The sequence below is a fragment of the Phasianus colchicus genome, chromosome 21 (genome assembly GCF_987193195.1).
Source record: "Phasianus colchicus chromosome 21, bPhaCol1.hap1.1, whole genome shotgun sequence".
NCBI classification, from domain to species: Eukaryota; Metazoa; Chordata; class Aves; order Galliformes; family Phasianidae; genus Phasianus; species Phasianus colchicus.
The window spans coordinates 8,026,564-8,048,378 of record NC_143456.1 but is presented as its reverse complement, the minus strand read 5'-3'; the positions used below and the strand labels follow the sequence as shown (position 1 = coordinate 8,048,378).

At 48.6% G+C, this 21,815-nt stretch overlaps 1 protein-coding gene across 4 annotated transcripts in view; it reads right to left on the bottom strand.

Annotated features, from left to right (window-relative positions):
- Window positions 1-8,556: 8,556 nt before the first annotated feature.
- The window catches only part of YPEL2 (yippee like 2), a 30,032-nt gene continuing 16,773 nt past the window's right edge, over window positions 8,557-21,815 (bottom strand). For all 4 annotated transcript variants that reach the window (XM_031591537.2, XM_090122277.1, XM_090122278.1 and 1 more), the window contains 3 exons: window positions 14,790-14,833; window positions 13,914-14,022; window positions 8,557-12,562 (listed from right to left, as the gene is read on the bottom strand). In XM_031591537.2, coding sequence (XP_031447397.1) covers window positions 12,473-12,562; window positions 13,914-14,022; window positions 14,790-14,833 — 243 coding nt within the window. In that variant the 3' untranslated portion in view covers window positions 8,557-12,472. The remainder of the gene's footprint in view (window positions 12,563-13,913; window positions 14,023-14,789; window positions 14,834-21,815) is intronic.

Here is a 21,815-nt window from a genome sequence, read left to right as displayed (position 1 = left end):
GGAAACTCAGTGGGTGACTTTCAGGCTAGAAAAGAAGACTGGGATTGTTTTTGTCCTGAGGCTGAGCTTTGTGCAGGGTTGCAAATTACACATAGAGGTGATAGAGGGCTGTAGCTCTGCCAGCTTCCTGTGCTCAGTTATTCCTGAGGATCCTTTTTCCTTCCTGAGCAGAGGATATCTCTTCTCTTCTGATGAGTTACAGTGGGATATAGGAGATACTCAAATCCCACAGCTGGTTCATTGCTCTTCCCAGAGGAAAGGCCTGAGTTCTTGTTATGGACAGAGCGTGCCACGATGAACGTGGTGTCCCCTGATGCACATGGAGGAAAGCACAGCTATTAATTACACTGAGTGAGTGAAGACAGATAATTGCTTTGTGCCTGGAATCTCAAAGTGGCCCCACTTTCTAGAAGAAAGATCCCAGAGCTTTAATTTCAGCGCCAACCAGCAGTGCAGCCCAAAGCTCCTGCCTGCCAACCAGCAGCTCTGTCAGCTGGATTTCTGTGGCACCAGCTCTGATTCCTTATCAGAAAAGTGTTATTCTTAAAACAGAGGATGAGCAGTGCAGAAAGAAGGCATCACCCTCTGGATATTTAAGCACATTGCTGGAGCTGCAGCTGTTTCAGAGTGGCTGCACGGAAAGGCTGTGGGATCTGGGCTCAGCTGTCTGCATTCCCATATGGGGCACTGTCTGTCTGTCTGTCCGTCCATCCTCACAAGCAGTGGAGAGGTGAGGGTGGAATGTTGGAAACGATCCTGCAGTGCTGCTGCTCTGAGATGTGGGTTTAATGAAGGGGCACCAAAAGGGGGGAATGGTCTCCTTAGGACCTGAACAGGTGCAGAACACCTGGGTTGTTAAAATGAGCACCAGCACTGACCTGGAATTGTCTTCTAAAACAGACTACAAGAGAGCAGCCTTTGTATTTCATCTATGACCATATGGAGCAGAGGTTGCATTTTGCAGTTTCCACTTGTCCCCACGTTTATCTCCTTGGTAACATCAGCTGTTGGTGACCAAAGCAAAGCCACACGTGTCCTGCTAATGGCCAAACAGAAACAAACCCAAACCCCTGTCCCTGTGTCATCATGGCCCTGTTACACGTGGCCCTTAAATAGAATCCTTCACAAATTTTAATGGACAATCTTTTCTCTCCACTAATCCCACATCCAACCCCAGCCTTTGCCCTGTGCAGCTTTGTCCCCCAGCAGTGCACTGTCCCCAGGCATTGCTCCCAAGCAGCTGCTCCAGCAGCGAGGCTCAGTGACACCAAAGTGCTTCTGCATGGGATGTTCCCACTCTGTGCCCCCACGACAAAAGCAGCTGGGTGTATTTCAGCTGTGAGCTGACACTCAGCTGCACACCAGCACAAAAAGGTGCTGGGCAGCTCTATTCCAAATGGCATTTCCCCATGGAAGGCAGGCAGGACCATGAGATACTCCAGCCTGACCTTCTGCAGAAATGCAACCTGAGCCCGTGATCTCACTGCTAAATTTAGTGATTTGTTCAGCTGAAGTGATGCTTCTGAAAGGAAGGCAGTGGATGAGCAGGCTGAGCACACAGCCCTGCCAGGAGCTGTGCTGTGCTTCCCATTAATGGCCACGGGTACAGCAAGTGCTGCACTTCCACACACTGCGCAGAGAAGGGGATATTGCACAACCCTGGGCTACCAAGCTCTACAAATAGGGGGAACTTTGATCTGTCAGTGCATGCTAAGGGCCTTTCTGGCCCTGACTACAAACGCTCCCAGTTGCTGCTGATTTCACACTGTTTGCAGAACCAGCAAGTCATGGTCTGAGCCTCACAGAGCAGATGTGGTGCTTTAACGATTCCAGCCCTGGGGATAATTTATGCCATACAAGCAGAAATGAATTGGACTTAAAACCTGATTTGACTTAAACAGCACCGATGGGCAGCGTGGAACCTGAGCCAGGCCTGCAGCCCCCACCTGTTCTCTATTTCTACAATGGACGAACTGAAACGTATGGTGCAGATTAGTGCGGAGCTGTGAGGCTCCCAGTGGATTTCATCCATCTCTCTTTAGATGGAACACAAAGTTTGGATGCTTCCCCAGATGCTGAGTGCACCGTTGAATTCTTTAAGTGATGCTGTGTCTATAGAACTGCAATTACCCTGTATCTGCCTTTGTTTGGAGATGAATCCTCATCCCTCCTCGCTAATGGCTTCTTCTGATCTCATCCAAAGTGGAGGATTTCCTGAGATGCTGAAAAAAAATGACTCACTGTGCCTTTATAGCTTCGCCAGAGGTTTAATGGCTTCGGCAGCAGAACAGCGGCTGTGTCTGAAACAGATGGACCCAGTGATGGCTGATGCTGTGCACTCTGCTTCACACATACGTACGTAGGAGCTAAGGGAGTTCTGGAATGGGTCTGTAGATGATGTAGGGTGATGGCCCCAGCTGCCATCACTTCCCATTCTGACCCTCACTGCCCATTGAAAAAGCACAGCCTGGTGCACCTCGCATCTGGGAGAGTGAAATTTCGTCTCTCTGTAACAGTTCTCTTATGAGAAGCCCATCAGACACGTCTGCTCCCTGTGTTAACAACTCACACCAGCGCACGCTGATGGATTTTTCCCTAATTAATTCTTTCTGCCTCAAAATATGTTTCCCTCATCCGACCGTGAGTCGATCCTCTCATCCCACCTACTTGGCAGAGCTGCCATTTACTGTGCAATGAACATTTTGCAAATAAAACCAAAGAGAACAAACCATGGGGAGCTGCTGGGCTGTGAGTTGAATTCTACCTTTGCCAAGGCAGGAAGGAGCATCCCATAGCCAGCACCAGGAGCATCCCATAGCCAGCACCAGGGGCATCCCATAGCCAGCACCAGGGGCATCCCATAGCCAGCACCAGGAGCATCCCACAACCAGCACCAGGAGCATCCCCTAGCCAGCACCAGGGGCATCCCATAACCAGCACCAGGAGCATCCCATAGCCAGCACCAGGGGCATCCCATAGCCAGCACCAGGAGCATCCCATAGCCAGCACCAGGGGCATCCCATAGCCAGCACCAGGGGCATCCCATAGCCAGCACCAGGGGCATCCCATAGCCAGCACCAGGAGCATCCCATAGCCAGCACCAGGGGCATCCCATAACCAGCACCAGGAGCATCCCATAGGCAGCACCAGGGGCATCCCATAGCCAGCACCAGGAGCATCCCATAGGCAGCACCAGGGGCATCCTACAGCCAGCACCAGGAGCATCCCATAACCAGCACCAGGAGCATCCCATAGCCAGCACCAGGGGCATCCCATAGCCAGCACCAGGGGCATCCCATAGCCAGCACCAGGGGCATCCCATAGCCAGCACCCAGGGGTGAACCACAGGATGGAGCACCACGTATTGGATGGGAAGCATCCACAGAAAAGCACTGGGGAGTGAGCAGGAGCCTAAAAACATGAGCAGTACTGGGGCTGCAGGAGGACATGCTGTGTAGGGACACACAGACTACCTTGGAGTATGTAATAATGGGCAAAAAAAAGAAAAAGGAGGAAAGATGCAAAATGTGAAACCAAACCCAACGAATGTCTCTGCTTCCCTCCTGGCCTCTTCAGGGCTCACAGGGCTTCAGCTCTTTGGAGATACCACGCATCTCCTCCAGCCCCATCCCAATTAACTGCCTCCTAATGACTTTCCAAAGCAGGAAGATTTCCTTAATTATACCAGCACGTGTTAGACTGTAATCAAGAAATCAATCCTCACTGCTGCCTGGAGCAGCACAGCGGCTGCAGCCACCTCCAAATAGACCCTGGGTTTGCAGGGATGCAGCAGCACACGGACAGGGGATCACAGAAAGGGTTTTCCTCTCCAAGTAGGAGAAGGAGGGATGCAACACTGCAGAAGGAACTCAAGAAGAGCACTGTGCTAATGTGCAGTGGAAGGGAAGGAGCTGATTGCTCAGGGCTGGGAAGCATGAGGACTGGCAGCGCTTATGAGCTGCTAAAAATAAAAAGCAGCTGCTAAAAATAATGAGTGATCAGAACAAAAAAAAAAATGCTAAGCCCCAGAGATCTCCCTGAACTCTGAGGATTAATTTTAATTTCCCTCTAATCCGGACAGAAATAGTGACGTGGCTGCATGGGCACGGCTCAGCCCGCACGTCCCCAGCATTGTGCTTTGGGCACAGCCTGAGCAGCACTGCTCCAATGCCCTGGAAAAGAAAATGAGGGATCAGAGAGAGCTGCTCAGGCTGTAGGCTTCCAAAGAGTCCAAGAATGGATATATCCTAAGCATAGGCTTCACAGTACGGAGCACAGCTGAATGTGAGTGGGGTTGAATTTACCCTCGGTGCTTCCCAAAGTGCTGCACAGCAACTGCAGAATGCTGCTTTCCAGCAAAGAGGGAAGGCTGATTTTCTGCAGGGTGTAAATACGAGGGGAACGGCAGTGCGGTGCCCTTTGTGTGGCTACAGGAGGTGGTCGGGCACCACTGAACAGAGGCAGCACTGCCACCTCACCAACTGCATTCGGATATATGCAAATATATGCATGTAGGATTTGCATGCAGAGCTCGCCCGGGGCTTTGATGGCACATGGGCTGTTTGCACAGCCTGAACTCAGCAGTGCTTTGTGCTGAGAGCCTCCAGAGCCGGGGCTGTAAGAAGCCCTGTTTTGCCCCAAGGTTCCCTGCAGCGATGTTTGGGGGAGAAAAGCTGAAAAACCCATTCTAAGCCATTCCATCCAAGCCTGCTCTGAACGTGTTTTCAATTTGAGAGAGCCCAGAGAGGCAAGTAAATATTTTTCTGGAAGGGAAACGAGGTCGTGTTTACCCCGGACGCCGTGTGCCAAAGCGCTGCCTGCTGTTTATGCAGCTGGAGAAGTAGTGCTGGCAGTGCAGAGCCATGCAGGAAAGAATGCAGCACTGATACCTGTAGGAAGTGCTGTGGTTTTCCAGCTGCGATGCACAAACTGTGCTGCCTGGGGAAGCCGCAGGGCTCGGCCAAAGGGCTGCTGGTACACCGTGCTTCTGTGGATGCTTCGCGAGGGTGAGATGGAGAAAAAGATGTAAAAAGCTGAGAGCAGGCAGGCCTGCAGATAACACTGCTTAGCAGTGCTGCCCATGCAGGGCACAAGCCCCACAGAACTCATTTACAGGACCCTGAAAGCAGTGGCCAAAACCTTAATATTTTTGGATGCACACAGAACAGACGTGCTCACTGCGCTCAGTGCCAGTGCTGGGACCCCATTGGGAACCACAGGGCTGTGCTGGCTGTGTGCTGCCCATTCATTGACCCCACAGCCCCAGCTCCCCCAGCACAGCCACAGACACAGCGGGATCTGCTCCCACCATCCAGCCCTTAATCAGCTTTCACCTGGGATTAGCTCCAACGTTTCCAGACTTGAATTCAAAATAGCTTTTCTTGCTAATCCAAACCAAACGCTCCCCTCCATCAGCCTCGCCAGCAATGTTTGTTTCCCCAGGTTTGAACATTACCCTGTCCCTGGATTTTTCTTATTGCGATGTGGGGGCATGGGGTGTTTGGGGAGGGCAGCAGCAGGGCAGGGATGGGCACAGGGGGAACAGCAGCTCAGCATAGGCTGTGCACAGCAGGGCTGGGGATGCTGCAGCTGCGAGGAGGTCGTGCTGTGCCTGTGTGTGCTGGTAGCTCCTGGCTTTAGGACACCAAGGAGCATGAGATGGGATGGGATGGGATGGGATGGGATGGGGTGGGATGGGATGGGGTGGGATGGGATGGGATGGGATGGGGTGGGATGGGATGGGGTGGGATAGGATGGGATGGGATGGGATAGGATAGGATGGGATGGGATAGGTTGGGATGGGATGGGATGGGATAGGATAGGATGGGATGGGATAGGTTGGGATAGGATGGGATGGGATAGGATGGGATGGGATGGGATGGGATAGGATGGGATGGGGTGGGATGGGATGGGGTGGGATAGGATGGGATGGGATAGGTTGGGATGGGATGGGATGGGATAGGATGGGATGGGGTGGGATGGGATGGGGTGGGATAGGATGGGATGGGATAGGTTGGGATGGGATGGGATGGGATAGGATAGGATGGGATGGGATAGGTTGGGATAGGATGGGATGGGATAGGATGGGATGGGATGGGATAGGATGGGATGGGACATGCGAGTGGTCACATATGGGAATGCTGGGTGTGATGTGGCTGTGACTAAAGAGGTGGCACTGAATGAATGATGCTATCACTGCCCTGCTAATGGCCCCGCTGCCTGCAGCAACAGCAGCACTGTGGGTGTGGGTGCTCATCCCCACTGGGCATTGGTGCATGAGGTTGGTTTCACCTTCACACCCTGCCTGGTGGAGAAAGACCTGCAGTGATTTATGATGAGCTGGCGAGGTGTGTGTGACAGCCACAGGGAATGCACGCATGGAGCATCCCATGTTCAACTCTGCATGATGTGGGCACAGCCAGGACCCCCACATTGCAGCCCTTGGGGCACCCAGATCTCAGCCCCTGTCCTGGAACCTCTGCAAAAATAACACCATTCTGGGACAACCTTCATCCGAGTGGAAAAAAAAACACCACCAGAGCCTGACGAGGAAGCAGAGCTATATAAAAGCACGCTCCTATACTTCTCTGTTATTTCTGAAAAGCGTCCAAAATGTTGCACAGAAATTCTTTATGTTTCCATGAGGTGAGGCTGAGCCCCTGGGGAAGAACTTTTATTTTTTTTTTCCCAACCTTTCACTGCACCTACACCAACATTTCCATGCATGGAGAAAAAAGTGAGGAGCAGCTCCTGCCCAGGGCTGAGCCATGAGCAGCGGGGCTGGGAGGTCTCCCCGTGGGGTTTTGTGCAGAAATCATGGGGATTTTATGTGAAGTTTCAGAGGGAGCAAAGCTTAAAGCTATTTCTGATGTGCAGTGAGTGCAGCCAAGTCTCCTGGTGCCACCAGCAGAGCGCTGCCCCAAACCTGTGCCACGAGGCAAAAAGGAATCCTCCTGTGCTGGCTGAAAGGTGGCATTTTTCCAATGTAGGGCTTGGGAGAAAGGACACACAGCCTGGATGTCATGAAGGGACACAGAGTATCAAGGACAGAGAGAGAAGGGATGGCAGGGAAGCACAGCATCACCCGCGTCCCCGCAGGAATGGGGACAGGGACATTCTGGTCACCCTGCAGTCCGGCTTCAGCTGCCCTGGGTGTCCGATTGCTCTTGCCCCGGGATGAAAGGCCATAGCACTGCAGTATTTATAGCTCTGCGATTGTCTTCTCCAGAAATCATTGTGGCTGTGACGGGGGCTGCCCGCGCTGAGCCGCGTTTCCCGTTATAGCCGTCCTCCGGCTGCACGGAAAGGTCACAGCAACCCCAGGATTTCAGCCTTGGTCTGCCCTGCCATGTGTGCACCCACTGGGCAATGGGATGTGGTGAGCTCTCTGTTAATGAAGGAAATGCTTGTCTTGACCAGGGTGCAAAAAACACGCCTATGGCCACTTCCACAGTCTGCTATGAAGAGCCCAGAGGTATGGCCTCGTATTTCGGAAACGCTGCCATCCTTGTGACCACATCTGTTTGTAGGTGCTGCTGTGTTTGGGGGCATTGACCCAACCAGATCCCCCAGCTTACCTGGCCAGTTCCAGAATCCCAGTGAGCTGCCAGCCACAGGGTCAGGGCACGGGGACAGTGCCTGCAGCAGCTCATTGGAAACACCTGAAATAAAGTGCTGCTCCCAACCTGACTGGTGCTTCGCTGGGGTTTCAGATGGGTAGGCAGCGTGGATCAGGTCCCAGGGATCAGATGGACACTGGGAGCACTGGCAGCTGCAAGAAACAGCTCAGAAAGGTGTTACAGCACGTGCAGGATGGAGCAGCTGCCCTGCCATCCATAGGGGATGCTCCACAGCACACCCTCAGCCTGCATTCCCATTGCTGAAGCATGAGCTGCTCCCCAGATGGTGGGACACTGCTCTGTGAGCACAGCCTTCATGCAGTGCTGAAGGGGTTTTGGAGCCTAGCACTGATGGCACAGCAAGGAGTGCAAAGCTGGACTATTTCTGAGTTAAATGCACCATGTGCTCCACAGCCAGCTTCTGCTGCCCTCAGCCTTTAAGAATTGCAGTGTAGGAGGAGATGGACACAGCAAGACAGAACAACAGCTTTAGTACTTGAAAATTTTATTTTCTCAAATGAGCACCAACACATATTGTAAATATGACAAACAATACGGCTCCCTCTAATACTGAAGAACTATATACAATGTACAAATACATGAAAAGGTGGAAACCAATTACTTGAAAACAAACAATCGCATTTATTACTGAAGCAAATGACCTGAAAGAATACGACAAAAAATAAAATTAAAATAAGATCAAAGAAATAAAAGTATACACAATTTGTAAACACGAGAGCATCAATAGACAGGCTGGTATTGGAAACACTGTCCTTTAGTTTTGTCAGCGGGGAAAGCATTCCCATTTCCTTACAAGAACAAAACAAAGGATAAATACAGTTCATAGCTATGAGAACAGCTTCTTTGTGATTGTACCACACACAGTGCCATTCTGCTTGCATTAAATACGTCGATTTCTTTTTTGAATTCGCTATGATTTCTTTTTTTTTTTTTTTTTTCCCCCCTCTTTTAAACAGGATTCTTCAGCCTCTATGTGTAACATCATTGTTTCTGAGTGCTCAGCCCCCAAGGCCTGGCCCTGCTGGGAGCTCCTTCCCACTGAACAGAGCAGAGCAGAGCAGAGCAGAGCACACCTCCCAGCCAGCACAGTGCTGTCCATACGCTCACACACCAGGCAGGAAAATGCACACAGACAAAATCCTCACCACGAGAACAACAAGTTTCACCTGTAGGTTTTGTGGTTTTTTGTTTTTTGTTTTTTTTTTTCCCCTGTCTGTCCTTAAATGATGTGTGCCAGCATCAGAGCTGTGCAGCAGCAGTTCAGTGCTGGAAACAGCTCCTTGCTCAGCAATGCAGCCCAGCTGTGCACGCTGTTGGTCCGCTTTGGGATCAGAGACCCAACGAGATAAAAACAGAGAGTGGGGAGCAGGGGGGGCACAGGGACAGAAGGGAAAACAAAGAAACGAACTCTGCTGCCTGAGAGGTAAACTTGCACTCTAGTTCATTGTGTAGCAGCCTGGTTTAAAAACAAATTAAAACAAAACGAAACAAAAGAAAACTGGGATCTGTGTCCAAAGACTTCCTTCAGTTTAAAAACAGCTCCTTACAAACCTCCAAGTGGTGATGCTGAGCTCACAGCTGATCAGCTGTCCTGCATCCAAGCCATATGCATCCCTGCCCAGCACTGCATGGGCAGCCCCCACATCCACCACCAGCCCCCAAATCTCCCTAAACCCCCACATCCCCAGCATCCAGGGCTGCCCAGCAGAAAAACATCCATGTGTGTGTTTGTGTCCCTCTCAAAGTATTTCCCAACTGATGCAGAAGGAATGGGGATCATTTATAAACAACGAGAAAAGTGCTCGCAGGGAGGGGCTCTGAGAAAACGGCACCAAATATATTATTATTATTATTTTTAAATTAAATATTATTTACAAAAGTATACTTCACAAGATAACATGATTTCTTTTTTTTTTTTTCTTCCTGCTTTGTATATATTACCATTTATTACAGGTATTTATTACAGGGAGGGGGATCTCACAGCAGATAATCCACCCGAGCACAACGAATTTGGAACTCGGTGAAAGCTGAGCTTTGGGGCAGCGTGGGATGATGGAAGCACAGCTCACAGGGCTGAGGCTGCCCCACGTTACAGCCCATGCTTCTCCAGGGAGCAGTTCTGTGGGCTATCCATAACCCCAGCACAGGGTGCAGACTTTGGTTACGCTGAGCACGCTGCTTTCCAAGCCATGGGGCAGCCTGTGGGTGACTCTGTGCACGGTGTGGGCTCCCATGGGCACACACTCATGTTTTCCTATCGGGATATGAGGCCACATTCTGGGCAATGTAAATCTGTGGATGCTGACGAGACAAAGCCAATTAAAACCAGATTAAGATCTTGCCATATTCAGGCTTGGACTGGTTGCCATTAAAAGCGTAACCCCAGGGAACGGTTAAAAACAGCCTGATTGACGGAACATCATCCTTTCTTGTCCCAAATATAAGGATAAAAGCATTTGTATCTGGTATCTTATTTAGAGGTGATACCAACTTAAAACCGTGAGCCCACGCACGGGATTTTTCTCAACCTCATATTAACAACTTGGGGTTATCCCTTACTTCTCCTCCCAGGTACAAACTGCACTTCAAGGGCTGTGCATGCGGGAGACCAGGAGCTCTTTGAAGAATGCAAATTACTTCCCACTAGGCAAAACCCAATCGACTGTCACAGATCAACAACCAAAGGACAGGACAATGGGACCAGGCCAGTGCCAACAAGCTGGTGGCTACTGCAGAGCTTGTGATTTTATCTGGGTTTTTACCGCTTAAGGCAATGTGGATGATGGAAGCAGAGATGATCAGAAATGAAAGCTGAAGCAACCGCTACACAACCACAACAGAAAGGGTAAAGGCAGAAGCTATCTCTGAACAGGCTAGCCACAAAATGAGCCAATTCCACCCATTCCAGCAGCCTTCAGCTCACCTTCCCCTGCCAGGTGTAACAACGCGCTGTCACAAAATAGTGGTTCAAGAGAAAAGCAGCTTTTGCTCTGACAGGCCAGCAGGCTGGGGCTTCGGTCCAACACGTAAAGCCTACCCCAACCCATAAGCAGCATCTCTGCTCACATCTCCTTCATGAACAGCACATGATTTTGTTGCCAGCCCCTCCACTCTGGTCCCCAGCTCACGGGATCTCGGAGTGGGGACAAGCAACAAGAGATTACAGCTCCAAAGCTTCGGTTTCATAAGGAGCTACAAACCCCTGCACAATACTCTTTCTTTCTGGATTAAGAAAGATTTCCCCCAGTGGATTAACCTACTTGAAAGAATTCCACAAACAAAAAGAAAATTCACTCAGAGAGATAACACTAATTCGGTTCAACAGTCTTTGAGCCGTGCACCAGACAGTGGCTGGACTGCTGCAGAGCAAACTTCACATTGTCTTTTACATCCATCGCAGCTCCCTGCTCGCACATGGTGCTCCTTCCCCACCCATCACCTCGGGAAGGTCCACACTCATCAGTCTGAAAAACCTCACAGCAAAGGACTTATCCTTTGCAGTTACAATAACCACATCCACCTCTCCCACTTAAACTCCAGAGCACAATTTCGGGATAGAGGAAAGATAGTTTAATTTCCTTTTTCCTTCTCGTCTCCCCTGTGCCTCCAGTAGGCTTCAGGGAGTGGGAAAAGGGGGGAAGGTTTGGGGGATAGCTCATGGCTTGAAATATCCACCTGTGCAATACTGCTAAACTGTCAGGTTCCTCTGCTCCCTCCTTTCCCCCCTCTCACAACATTTCTCTGAAAGGTTCCAAAAGCAGAGCTGATGGCTGGGGCGTGGGACTGAAAGATATTCTAACAGCACTTTCCTACTTTTACTCGTGAAGGCTTGATAAAAAAAACCCCAAGGACACCCAGTAGAGTACAGGAAGTCAAAGGGTACCCTACGTTACTGAGTTTGTCCCCATCCTCTCTGACATAATTTCCTCTTTCTTACTTAGCACCTGCCTTCGTTTTTTTTTTTCCTGTTGTATCTTCTAAGCTTCAGCTCCAGCCTCCTTGTGCCTTAAGTGGTTTTTTCCTTCTCTCTGAAGGGCTCAAGTGTCAGGATTTGGTTTCTCCAGCTGTGAGGATGCTCCCACAGCTGTGCTCTGTTGGGACGTTTGGCCTACCTACCCTGAAACAGAGAGAAAAAGGAGAGGCAGGGAATCTCTCCAGCCTTCAGATCTCCCCTCCCTCCCCTAGACAACAAGTTCATAAACAGCAAACAAAACACAGATCTGCGACTCGCAGGGAGAACTGGTTATGTCTTGTGCTCAGCCAGCTTAGACTGAAGCTCCACCAGTGGAGCAGCAGTTTTATGCTTCGGAGAGAATGCAGCCGTGAGGTATTTTTCTGTCCATTTAGACAAGCAGACAGTTTCAAGCCTTGGTTAACCAGGACTTAAAGGAGAAGTGCAGTTTTACTCCCAATGACCTCCCTCTGGGCCCACTCCCCACCCCCTATCGCGTTCTCCTACCCAAAACTCAGGTCTTCCTCCTGCACCGAGACCTGCTGATAAAAATGCCACCACAGAGCCAACTTCAGTTCGTACGTAAGCATTCGTCAACATGGAATGGCTGTCGGGCATTCGGTGCATTCTCTTAGCCAACGCCAGAACAGAGAGAGAAGCAGCCAGGGTCAACTCACAAACAGATACAAAGCAAAGAGACAGAGAGACAGAAATTTAGAGGCCAGTCACCAATAAAGATGGAGAAGGGTGTGAAGATGCTCCCAGATTGCAGAGCCTCTAAATGCATGGAACCAAGCGTTCAGTCACTCTCTCACTCTTGGATATAATGTTCGGTTGGATGGCATTCTCTTACACACTGGTAGGGCTGGGCTCCCTCCGTTCAATCCCAGCCATTATCCTTGATCATGTGAGCTAGTTCAATGATGTATTTGCCTTCTTTATACTTCTGGCTGCTTTCAAAAGCGTGTTCCTAAAAGAAGAAGAAAGAATGAGATCAGTATACCTGAAGCTATGGTCACACTGACAGAACCTGGAATGCTGGTCTGGGTCCCAGCATGGCAAGGAGATCTGTCTGCTGGGTAGGACAGTCAAACTGCAGGAGCTCCTGAGGGTGTTCTGCAAAAATTACATTTGGAACGATCTTAAACCTGACTTTAGTCGTCTTCACACGCTGAAAAGGCACAACCAGCACCTTGTAAGCATGCAGCTTTAAGCAGGCTAATGGCAACTGCTCCTTGAACTATGCCTCAGGAATGATCACTGATAAAATCTGACCCTCTCAGGAGCACTCTGAGGGTTTATTAACATTAGGAATCCAGAGCTACTCTGGGGAAACTTGCTGCAAAGACACTGCACTGGGAGTGAGCTGGGCTATGGTCAGCCTCACTTGGAAATGGAGCTGAGTGGCACCTTGGGAAGCAGCCGTTCTACACAGAGGTAGGATGAACAAAGCATGGGATCTCTAAGCAGGAGAGGCTCCACTTATGCATTCTGGTTGCATCCTCAAAGGCAGTTCAGCTCCAGCTCAGGCTCACTGTTTGCATGCACACCTGTGTCGTGCATCTGAGAGGATGCAATTCTGTTGCTGGAGAGACCTGAGCTTACTGCTGTGTTTACGGAATTCTGTATTTTGTTTCACAATAAACTCAATTTATGCACTTAGCGTCCTTCTCCATTCGTGAGATCCACGCTGTGTTTCTGCACGGATCTGACTGACTTTAAAGAATACTTCTGTCTAGAGGCCACAGATGCAATAGATGTTTTGTTTAGAGAGTGGTCAAAATGTTCTGACAAACAAGAATACCGCGTGCCTCCTGAAGCAGAAATTAGAACATAGCATAAGCCTTTATTTGAAGGTAATTGAATTTATGGAGCGCGAGAGACAGCAAACAGATCAACTCATGTTCAATAGCATTTCTAGTGGGAAGGACACAGGATTAGCAATATGTGGATCCCTCTGTGATTCTGAGACGGTCTGGAAAAACAGACAACGCAAACCACAAAGGCTGACTGAATTTTATATCAATTGCCACTGAGGGACCCCCAACCAAAACCAAACCCACACCAGAAATTCTTAGAAAGATGAAACACATCTTTCCTTCGGCCACAAAGAGCTCACGGTCTGAATGGAGAGAATAAACAAAAGACAGGAGGGAAAATGGAAATGCAGAAAGGAAAAACAATGTGGCTACAGACCAAAATCCACATTTCTGGTTCCTGAGTCGATGTTCTTTCCACCAGACCACGTCCTACCACACAAACCTTCAGCAAGAGCTGCAGCAAAGACATCCACAGGAAAAACAAATGATGCTGATACTCACATATTTCCAGCCCAGTGTGGTTTTGCAGTTTTCACAGTAAATGTCTGCAACCGCATGTAATCCTGTTAATAACACCCGCTCCTCTGCAGGGCCACAACCCACATTAACTCTGGAGAAAATGGAGAGAAGCTCCCTGTTAGTGCATCTTCCTACAGCAAGACACTGTTGTGAAGCTGAGCGTACTGCAGTGTTTGAAAGGACAAGCAGGAAATTCAGAATACTGAGTACCACGGCTGTTCCTGAAAGAAGTCTCATGCAGTTCCAGAACAGAATGAAAAGGTAAAAGAGAATCTTTATTTGACTGAATGTTCTAACAAGTTTTGAGCAGAAGATTAATAACATTCTAGTACACTGCACTAATGATGCACTTGAGAAAGATTTTTGTTTCCAAACTGCCAGAATGGTACTTCTACTTTCCCAAATGGGAATTTGGGAAATGTCACTAAAATAAGCAGTTCTGACAGACACCCCAGCAGTGTCTGATCAAAACGACTTTCAGTTATTGGGTAACACAGTTAACTTCTATGCCAGCTCTAAAAACAAGTCTGCACTTAGGTATTTCATATTCTCTGCATTTACAGAGCCTTGACTCTCTGTCCAACTTCCCTCTCTGGAAAGAGATGAGTCACATCTCAGCTCTGATTTCTCAAACTGATGATGAAAAAGAACACCTTTTCCTAGCTGCTTATCTGAAACTTGAACGTAAAATCAAATATGAATCAGTGCTATTTCCTGCCTTTCTCCAACTGTTTTCAGCAGGCTCACAAGTCTTGGGCAGAGGTTTTCTACAAGAAAACTCTTCTGTACTACTTAGGAGAGTTTTCTTAAATGCATCATAAAAACGTGCAAAGGTGACATGCATGGAGTTCTACTCACACTGAATTGAAGAGGTACGCTCGTCCTTGGCTTCCTTGAAAGGACTGAAAGGCAAGAAAACAAAATTCAGCATGGGTTGGTTGGCAGAAATAAGGCTAAACCAGGAACTACTCCCAAAACCTTAATTTATGACCACAGATGGTCAGTACTGCCCATTACCACGGCCTGAGTGGTGCCTCCAGGTGGAAGAGGCACAGCATCAGGCAACAAGCAGGGATGAAGAGAGGCCCTGTCCTGGAAGGCTGCAGCTGCCTCAGGCTCCTCTGCCCACACAACATCTTGCTGGCAGCCTCACCTGCTTTATCACCTGCTATCTCCAGCATCTACGTGCTGTGAGAGCCTATTTCCAAGAGTTCAGCTGTTCTCTCTTTCATGGGCTCGTGCCGAACTGAACCAAGCCTAGAAGCTCTGTGCAAGACACTGAGCACATGTCTGCTCTCATGCTATCTGGGCACATTCCCTCTGCCCCACATCTCCCAAGGCCTTGCTGCAAAATCAGGAAGTCCTGCAGAGCTGGCACTTGGTTGGGAGCCAGCAGGCTGCTCTGCTGTCCCATCACACTGCCCAGAGCCTCGCAGGCAGCAGCAGCTCACACACAGCAAGTGCTACCTGCGATGTTAACGCGCTCTGACAAGCACATGCTGAATTAAACACTTGGTGCTTATGAGCAAGAGTACAGGTGCTGTCTGAACACAAGTTACCTTAGGAGATACCTCAGGGAACGCACGCATGGAGGGCTGAGGAGCTGGGAGAGCTGAAGAGAAGCTTTTCAGGATCATTTAACCCTTTGACCAGGAACCTTGGGCTATGTAATGGGTTTCCTAAACTCTCAGCTTTTACAGATGGAGCTCTTTTCCAACCTGAGTGACTCTCTGCATGACCACAGATGGCCTCATGGAGAAGCAAAGCGAGAGCTGCCTTAGGAGCTGTTAGCCCCATCCACACCACCAGCACTCACAGCTCCTGCCCTGACCAGCATGAGAAATCAACAATCACTGAAGGAGCAATTTAAAACCACTCTGACAAGGAACAAGCCACTGCCAGGAAAGAAGAGTCCTTGAGGAGAAGCTGCTCTTCAGCTGAGTCTGGAGCCCCATGTTATTGCCTCCTAGGGCACAGAAGAGGCATTCAGATGCAGAAGGGATGGATGCCTGAGGCACATGGATATCTCTTTCACTCAGACAAAAGCAGTGCCTTGAGGAATGCCTCTTTTCTTGGGAAGGAATTAAATAGGACACATGGCTCAAGTATGTTCGTGTAATTGCATTTGTTAGAGGAGTTTCTTTGAATCTTTCTGCAGCCCTCAAGCCCCTTATTGTTGTCAGCTGGCTGATACCCACACACCAAGCAGGGCTGGCCTGGCAGCTCCGAGGTGTAGGCAGCATTGGCTCAGCACCTGGGTGGGAAATGGGAACAGCACAAAGCCCACTGCCCCCTAGGGCAGGAGACAGAGGCCAGACACACACAGAACCCCACCTTGCTGCACTGAACAGCAGGGCCCTGGCAGCCCTCAGGCTGTGGATGGGTATGGGATGAAACAAAAGGTCCCCCAGGAACATGTGTGTCATCAAAGCAGAATGAAAGCAGATGAAGCCTGCTAGCCATCCAGCCCTTCCAGTAAATACTTTTCCATAAACACCAAAGAGAGTAAGTTTGCCAATAAAAACAACCATGGGAGCAAAGTTTTTATTGGTACAGAAATAGGATTTTCCATTACTGCTGTGCAAATGCCTGTCTTTAATAAACAACAAAACTATACCCACTGGCTCTGTGCCTGGGGCTCCCTGGGCACCCCCACAGGACAGTGGCATCCCCAGAGACACTTTTCCTTACAGCTCAGCCAGAGCTTTAGGGCACCTGAGGTGGTCACCACAAAGAAGTCCCATAAATAACCTTCTGCCCAAGCAGGACCTCTCTGTGTGCCACCACGCAGCTCTCAGTGCTGCTGCCTGTCCTGATATCCACCCTCCAGCTAGCCAAGGCCTTGGCAAATCACATAAAAAGAAATGAGGAAGGTCTGGCAGGCACCTCAAAGTCACTAATGCATTTGCTGTCCGCAAGAGCAAGCTGTCAGTATCTTTATAAAGATACACAGGCAGGTTTTACCTGGGTGTTGCAACCTCAGCATTTTCTGGAGAAGTCCCTCCTCTGCTGGGGCTCCAGAAACAATGGCACATGCTGTAATGGGCATTACAAAACCAGGAGAAACAAATCTATTTTTATACAATCAGATGTCCTTTTCTTTGTAGTGAGTTGTCTGCTTTAAATACACACAGAAAAATATTTCTGCAACACACTTGGTGTTTGCTGGACAGTGAGGTCAGCAGTAAGACCTACATTCTGTGCTGTATGTTCTCTCTGTGTAGATTTTCCAGGCATACATTCAAAAGTGTATCTCACACATGCATATAAATCCAGACTTCAGATTCTTTAAAGGAACAGATCCTGGCATCACTTTCCAACTGAAAGAAACGGAAAGGATTTTTGGTTGTTGTTTCCTGCTGAAAACCCAAGCACATATTTTTCTCTGCATCACTAACACTGAATGTCTGGCTGGAAACACATCTGTATATGCCAGCAACAAAGTGCTCCCTCTCTGTCCTCCGTGAGCCCTCTAAAAAACAAAACAAGCTTTTGTGATGTGCAGCACACAACAGCTTACTGCTCCTGATTGCTCAAAACCTTTGCTGTTCCAATCAGCACAGAGGCACCCAAGAGCTGCAAGGCTGAGCACCCAGGTGGGAGCACCTCCCAGCTGCTGAGCTGCCTCTTTTTCCAGCAGGAGCTCTATGTGAAGATGCCTTTGGCAGCTGTTGTGGTTGAAGAAGTTCCTGTCATTCAATCTATAGACCCTCATTACAGCCCCTCAGTCACGCTGATTCCAAACCAGATCTCTGAAATCCTTATTTTTAAAAACAAATACTACTTTTGTGCATGCAGGGATTTAAATATCCTTTTCTTGCTGTACTGTAACACAGATCCAGCTTAAAGGACAATCACACAAACTGCTAAATAATCACAGTACGGAGGCAGAGAAAAATCATTCTGTGTTGGGATTTCTTAATCTAGATTTGCTGGCAGAGACTCACAGTGCAGAATGAGAGCTCAAGCAAGAAGCAGACTGCAAGGCAGGAGCTGGGGCTTCACAGCAGATCGGATCTACTGCAGAAGGAAGCATAGTGTGGATCCAGCATCTAAAGTGGGAGCTCTTTGTGGCAGGCACATGCTGTTTGCCACAGCACAGACAGACTCAGCTTGCAAGATCCAGAGCTGAATCCATATATATTCGATACCCACGACCTTGGGAGCTGTCATTTCAGTTCAGTCCATTTGCTATATTCTGACCTCAAGTGGAAGTGCTGACTGCACCGTTCTGTTTGCACTGTCTGTGGTTCCTGGGCAAGATGCTCAAGTCTTTCCAAGCCTTCCTCAGTGCAGCTACAGCCCTGGGAAACCCTGGCAAATGTGAGAAGGGCTGTGCTCCTCCACCACCAGCTCAGCACTTGCACCTTCCTGTCACTGGTGACCACTGGAAACAGAAGGGGGTTTGCAGGTTCGATCAGAACAGCCAGGGATCAGCATAGATACTGAATGTGCCTGCACCTACACACCCTGTCTCTCAGTACCTACAGCTTCCCATTCACCATGCATGCAGCCCACTCAGCGAACAGATGATAGGATTAACATCCCAAGTCTCTGTGACAGCTTTGACAATAGGCTGAACACAAAAAGAGCTGTCTGGAATCATCTGGAAAACCAGCTGCCAGGACTAAATGGCTCCATACTGCTGCCTGCTTTCTGCAGGTTGCAGAGAGTGCTGCCCCTTACCTATGTCCAGCTGGCAGCCCTTTAGCAAACCAATAAAACAAAAATGAAAAGGCTATGGGTCCCAGGGAGGGAAGAAGGAACAGAACGTGACCCTGCAAGCTACCCCAGGAGAGCTGCAAACAGTTCTCACTGCAAGCACACAGACAGGACTGGAGCCCACAGGCTGCCTGCACCTCCAGGCACGTTCAGGCTCTGAACACCTTAGGATGAGATTTCTGCTAACATAAAACACAGCCTGAAAGGGGAGAACACCTTTAAGTACAGCCCAAGTGCAACATCCATCCGACTGGAGTGAGCTTGCTGCAAAGCTGTGCTCCAGGACACAGGCTCCCCATACCCAAAAAGAACATGTGGAAACCCAAGGGAGCCCCATTACAGCAAGAAAGCTGCAGTTCTTACACTCAATAATTCCAGTTCACTGTCTCTGGCACTAAACCCCAAATCTTCTCAGCTGCTGTCCCACCCAACAACCAACATCACACTGAAAGCTCTGCTTGAATGACACCTCTCAAGCCCTATTAATTATGGCAAAAATGAATGGATGAAAAAAAAAAAGCTTGCTATGTGTTTACAGCAACCAGTACGCCTAGTAACAGCACTAGGTATAGGATGGCTCTAACAGGAGATTACTCATGAGTCACTGTGCAGTGGAAAGAAACTGGAAATGGAATAAGGAAGAGGTGCTGCAGCTCTGGGGGAGCATGAGCTCAGTGAGCCAACCCTCACACCCACCAGGCTGCGCAGGGTTCATTCATTGCACCCAGCTCTCCCCACAAGGGACAGCCAATGATCTGATTTAACTGAGATTCAATTTTGCTCTGCTGATGCTGGATACAAACCCACGTCAATGGAACTGCTTATGGTCTTCCACCTGGTGCTCAGCCATGCCCCTGCCCTGCTCCAGCTGTACTCCTGACTTCTCGCTGAGCTTTGACACAGGCCCTTAATACCATTTAAAGCCCAAAGTCGATATGGAATTAGTGAACCAAACTCATCTCTGAAGTAAATTCAATTAATTCGGCACGGCCTTATTCCCTAGCAGCCTATGCTGCTGTAGCACAGTGAATAACTACTTTGTGCTTCACCCTCAAAGCAGCAGCTTGCTACTGCCTGCATCTCAGACTACACGGGCTGTGGGAAGGGAGCTGCAGTTCAGAGATGGATGATGTCACTGTGATGGTTCTTCATGCTGACAGGAGATGTTATCAGCTCCTACCCTGCCAGCAGCAGCGCTCACTGAAGGCCTTCATTCTCTCTGCAGCCACAAACCTTCTTTAAAACTTTCTTTTTTTTTTTTTTTTTTTGAGATGCTTTCATCTTTTCAGGTTTCTAGGAGATAAAGCTAAGAAAAACCAGCATTGTTCACAAGACTCCCAGAAGTGCTAGGGAACTGTGTGCTCTGCAGCGTGCCACTGAGCCTGCCCATTATCAGCAGCGCAGAGAGCAAGAGATTTCCCTGCTTTGCAGTAATGAAAAATCAGTATTGGAGACAAGTGAACATTCTTTTTTTTCTTTTTCCCTATGGTACACAGATTTCCAATACCTATTTAAACCACACTGCTAAGCTAAAGCCAAAGGTTCTGTAAAGCATCTCAACATTCAGAAACAATACGCAAACAGCTCTGCCCCATTCTCCCTCCATTAGGCTTCCCTCATTGCCCCAAAAGCTCTGACACAACTCAAAGTCCCACCAAGTTATCACGAGCCCTATGCATTTCAGCCATCCTTCAGTAAGCCCTGAACTTCTATATTCTGCTTTTATTCTTGTGTTTCTAGTCCACAGACTTCAAAGGGAAATCTCCAAATGCGAATGCTAAAGGCACAGACAACAGAAGACAAATAAAATTAAACCAAATTTATTAGGTCTATATGACTTCACAGTATTTTGGGGTTTCTCCTGCCATCTCTGGTGGCCTCAGGTTGCTGCTGGTGTACTTCAAAACTTGACTTTGGAATGAAAAATGGTGGGAATACAGTGAGAATGAAGCAGACAATCATTACTTCCACATATAAGGAGGCACACAAAACCAGAGCAGCTCCGTGAGATAAAGAGAGGGTTTCTCTGAGCTTGAGAAGAGAGTGATGGATGTGGGAGAAGCCATGCATGATCCCATGGGAGTGACTGCTGCCCACATTCCTGTACAACTCCCCTACATCAAAAGAGAATCCCCCAGCACTTCAGCCACCAACAACATCCACCCAATGCAACCCTTTGCAGTTTGGTGCAGAAGACAGCAGCGCTTTATTACTTACTGTGGAAAAATCTACAGGATGAGAACAAAGCACAGCAGTTTCTTCCTGGATACACAATGATGAAAAAAATATGTATGTTCCAGTGAATCTACAATTGCTACAGCAGCAGTGTGTTTTTCTTTCCCCTCATTTTTTATGCACGGCTGTTTTCCTGTAGGGTGATGGTGCCTCAAAGCATCCAACAAAGAAACTATTTGGAAAAGGAGTGGCAGGGAAGGGGTAGTGCCCTTTCTTTCCACATTAATTATTGCTACTATATGGGCTTTAGAGATAAACACAAGACAGAACTGGAATAGAAGATGGAAACTGCTAATGCAACAGATATTTAATTAGCAGCATAATAGCAATCATCCATAGATCAGCAGAACACCGTATTCCATTAATGCAGCCACTGAGCTCACAACAGCACCAGGGCTGACACGGAGAGCAGATCTGCTTCTCAGCAAAACCAGTGTGTCCACAGCAGTTCCCTGGATAATAAATGGGAACTCTCTTTTATTTATGCTCAGGTCATCAATTTTAAGGCAGAGGAAGCAGCAGGTGAAAGGAGACTTATTTCCATAAAGAAAGTGATTGATGAAGAAATCCATTTTTATCTTCCCTGACAAGGATTTCTTAACCATTTTGAATTACTACCTTTTTTTTTCCTTTTTGGAACAGAATGAAATACTTCAAAAATCACACAGCAATTAATTGCTGTATAAACACAATTACACAAGGAGGCACGATTTTCCTTGGGCTCTCTCTGTTCAGCAGCCACATCCTGCCTCAATCAGAGACCTGGTCCTGACTGCCTTCCACTCCCATTAAGACCAGCTGGAATAGAGGAAGCACAGTGACTCGCAGGCTAAGCCCCAGAGGAAGCAATTACACAGAACAAAAATCTAATTTAGGTAGCTGCACTATGGAACAGGTACTACAAATACTCCTTATGCCGCTCAGATT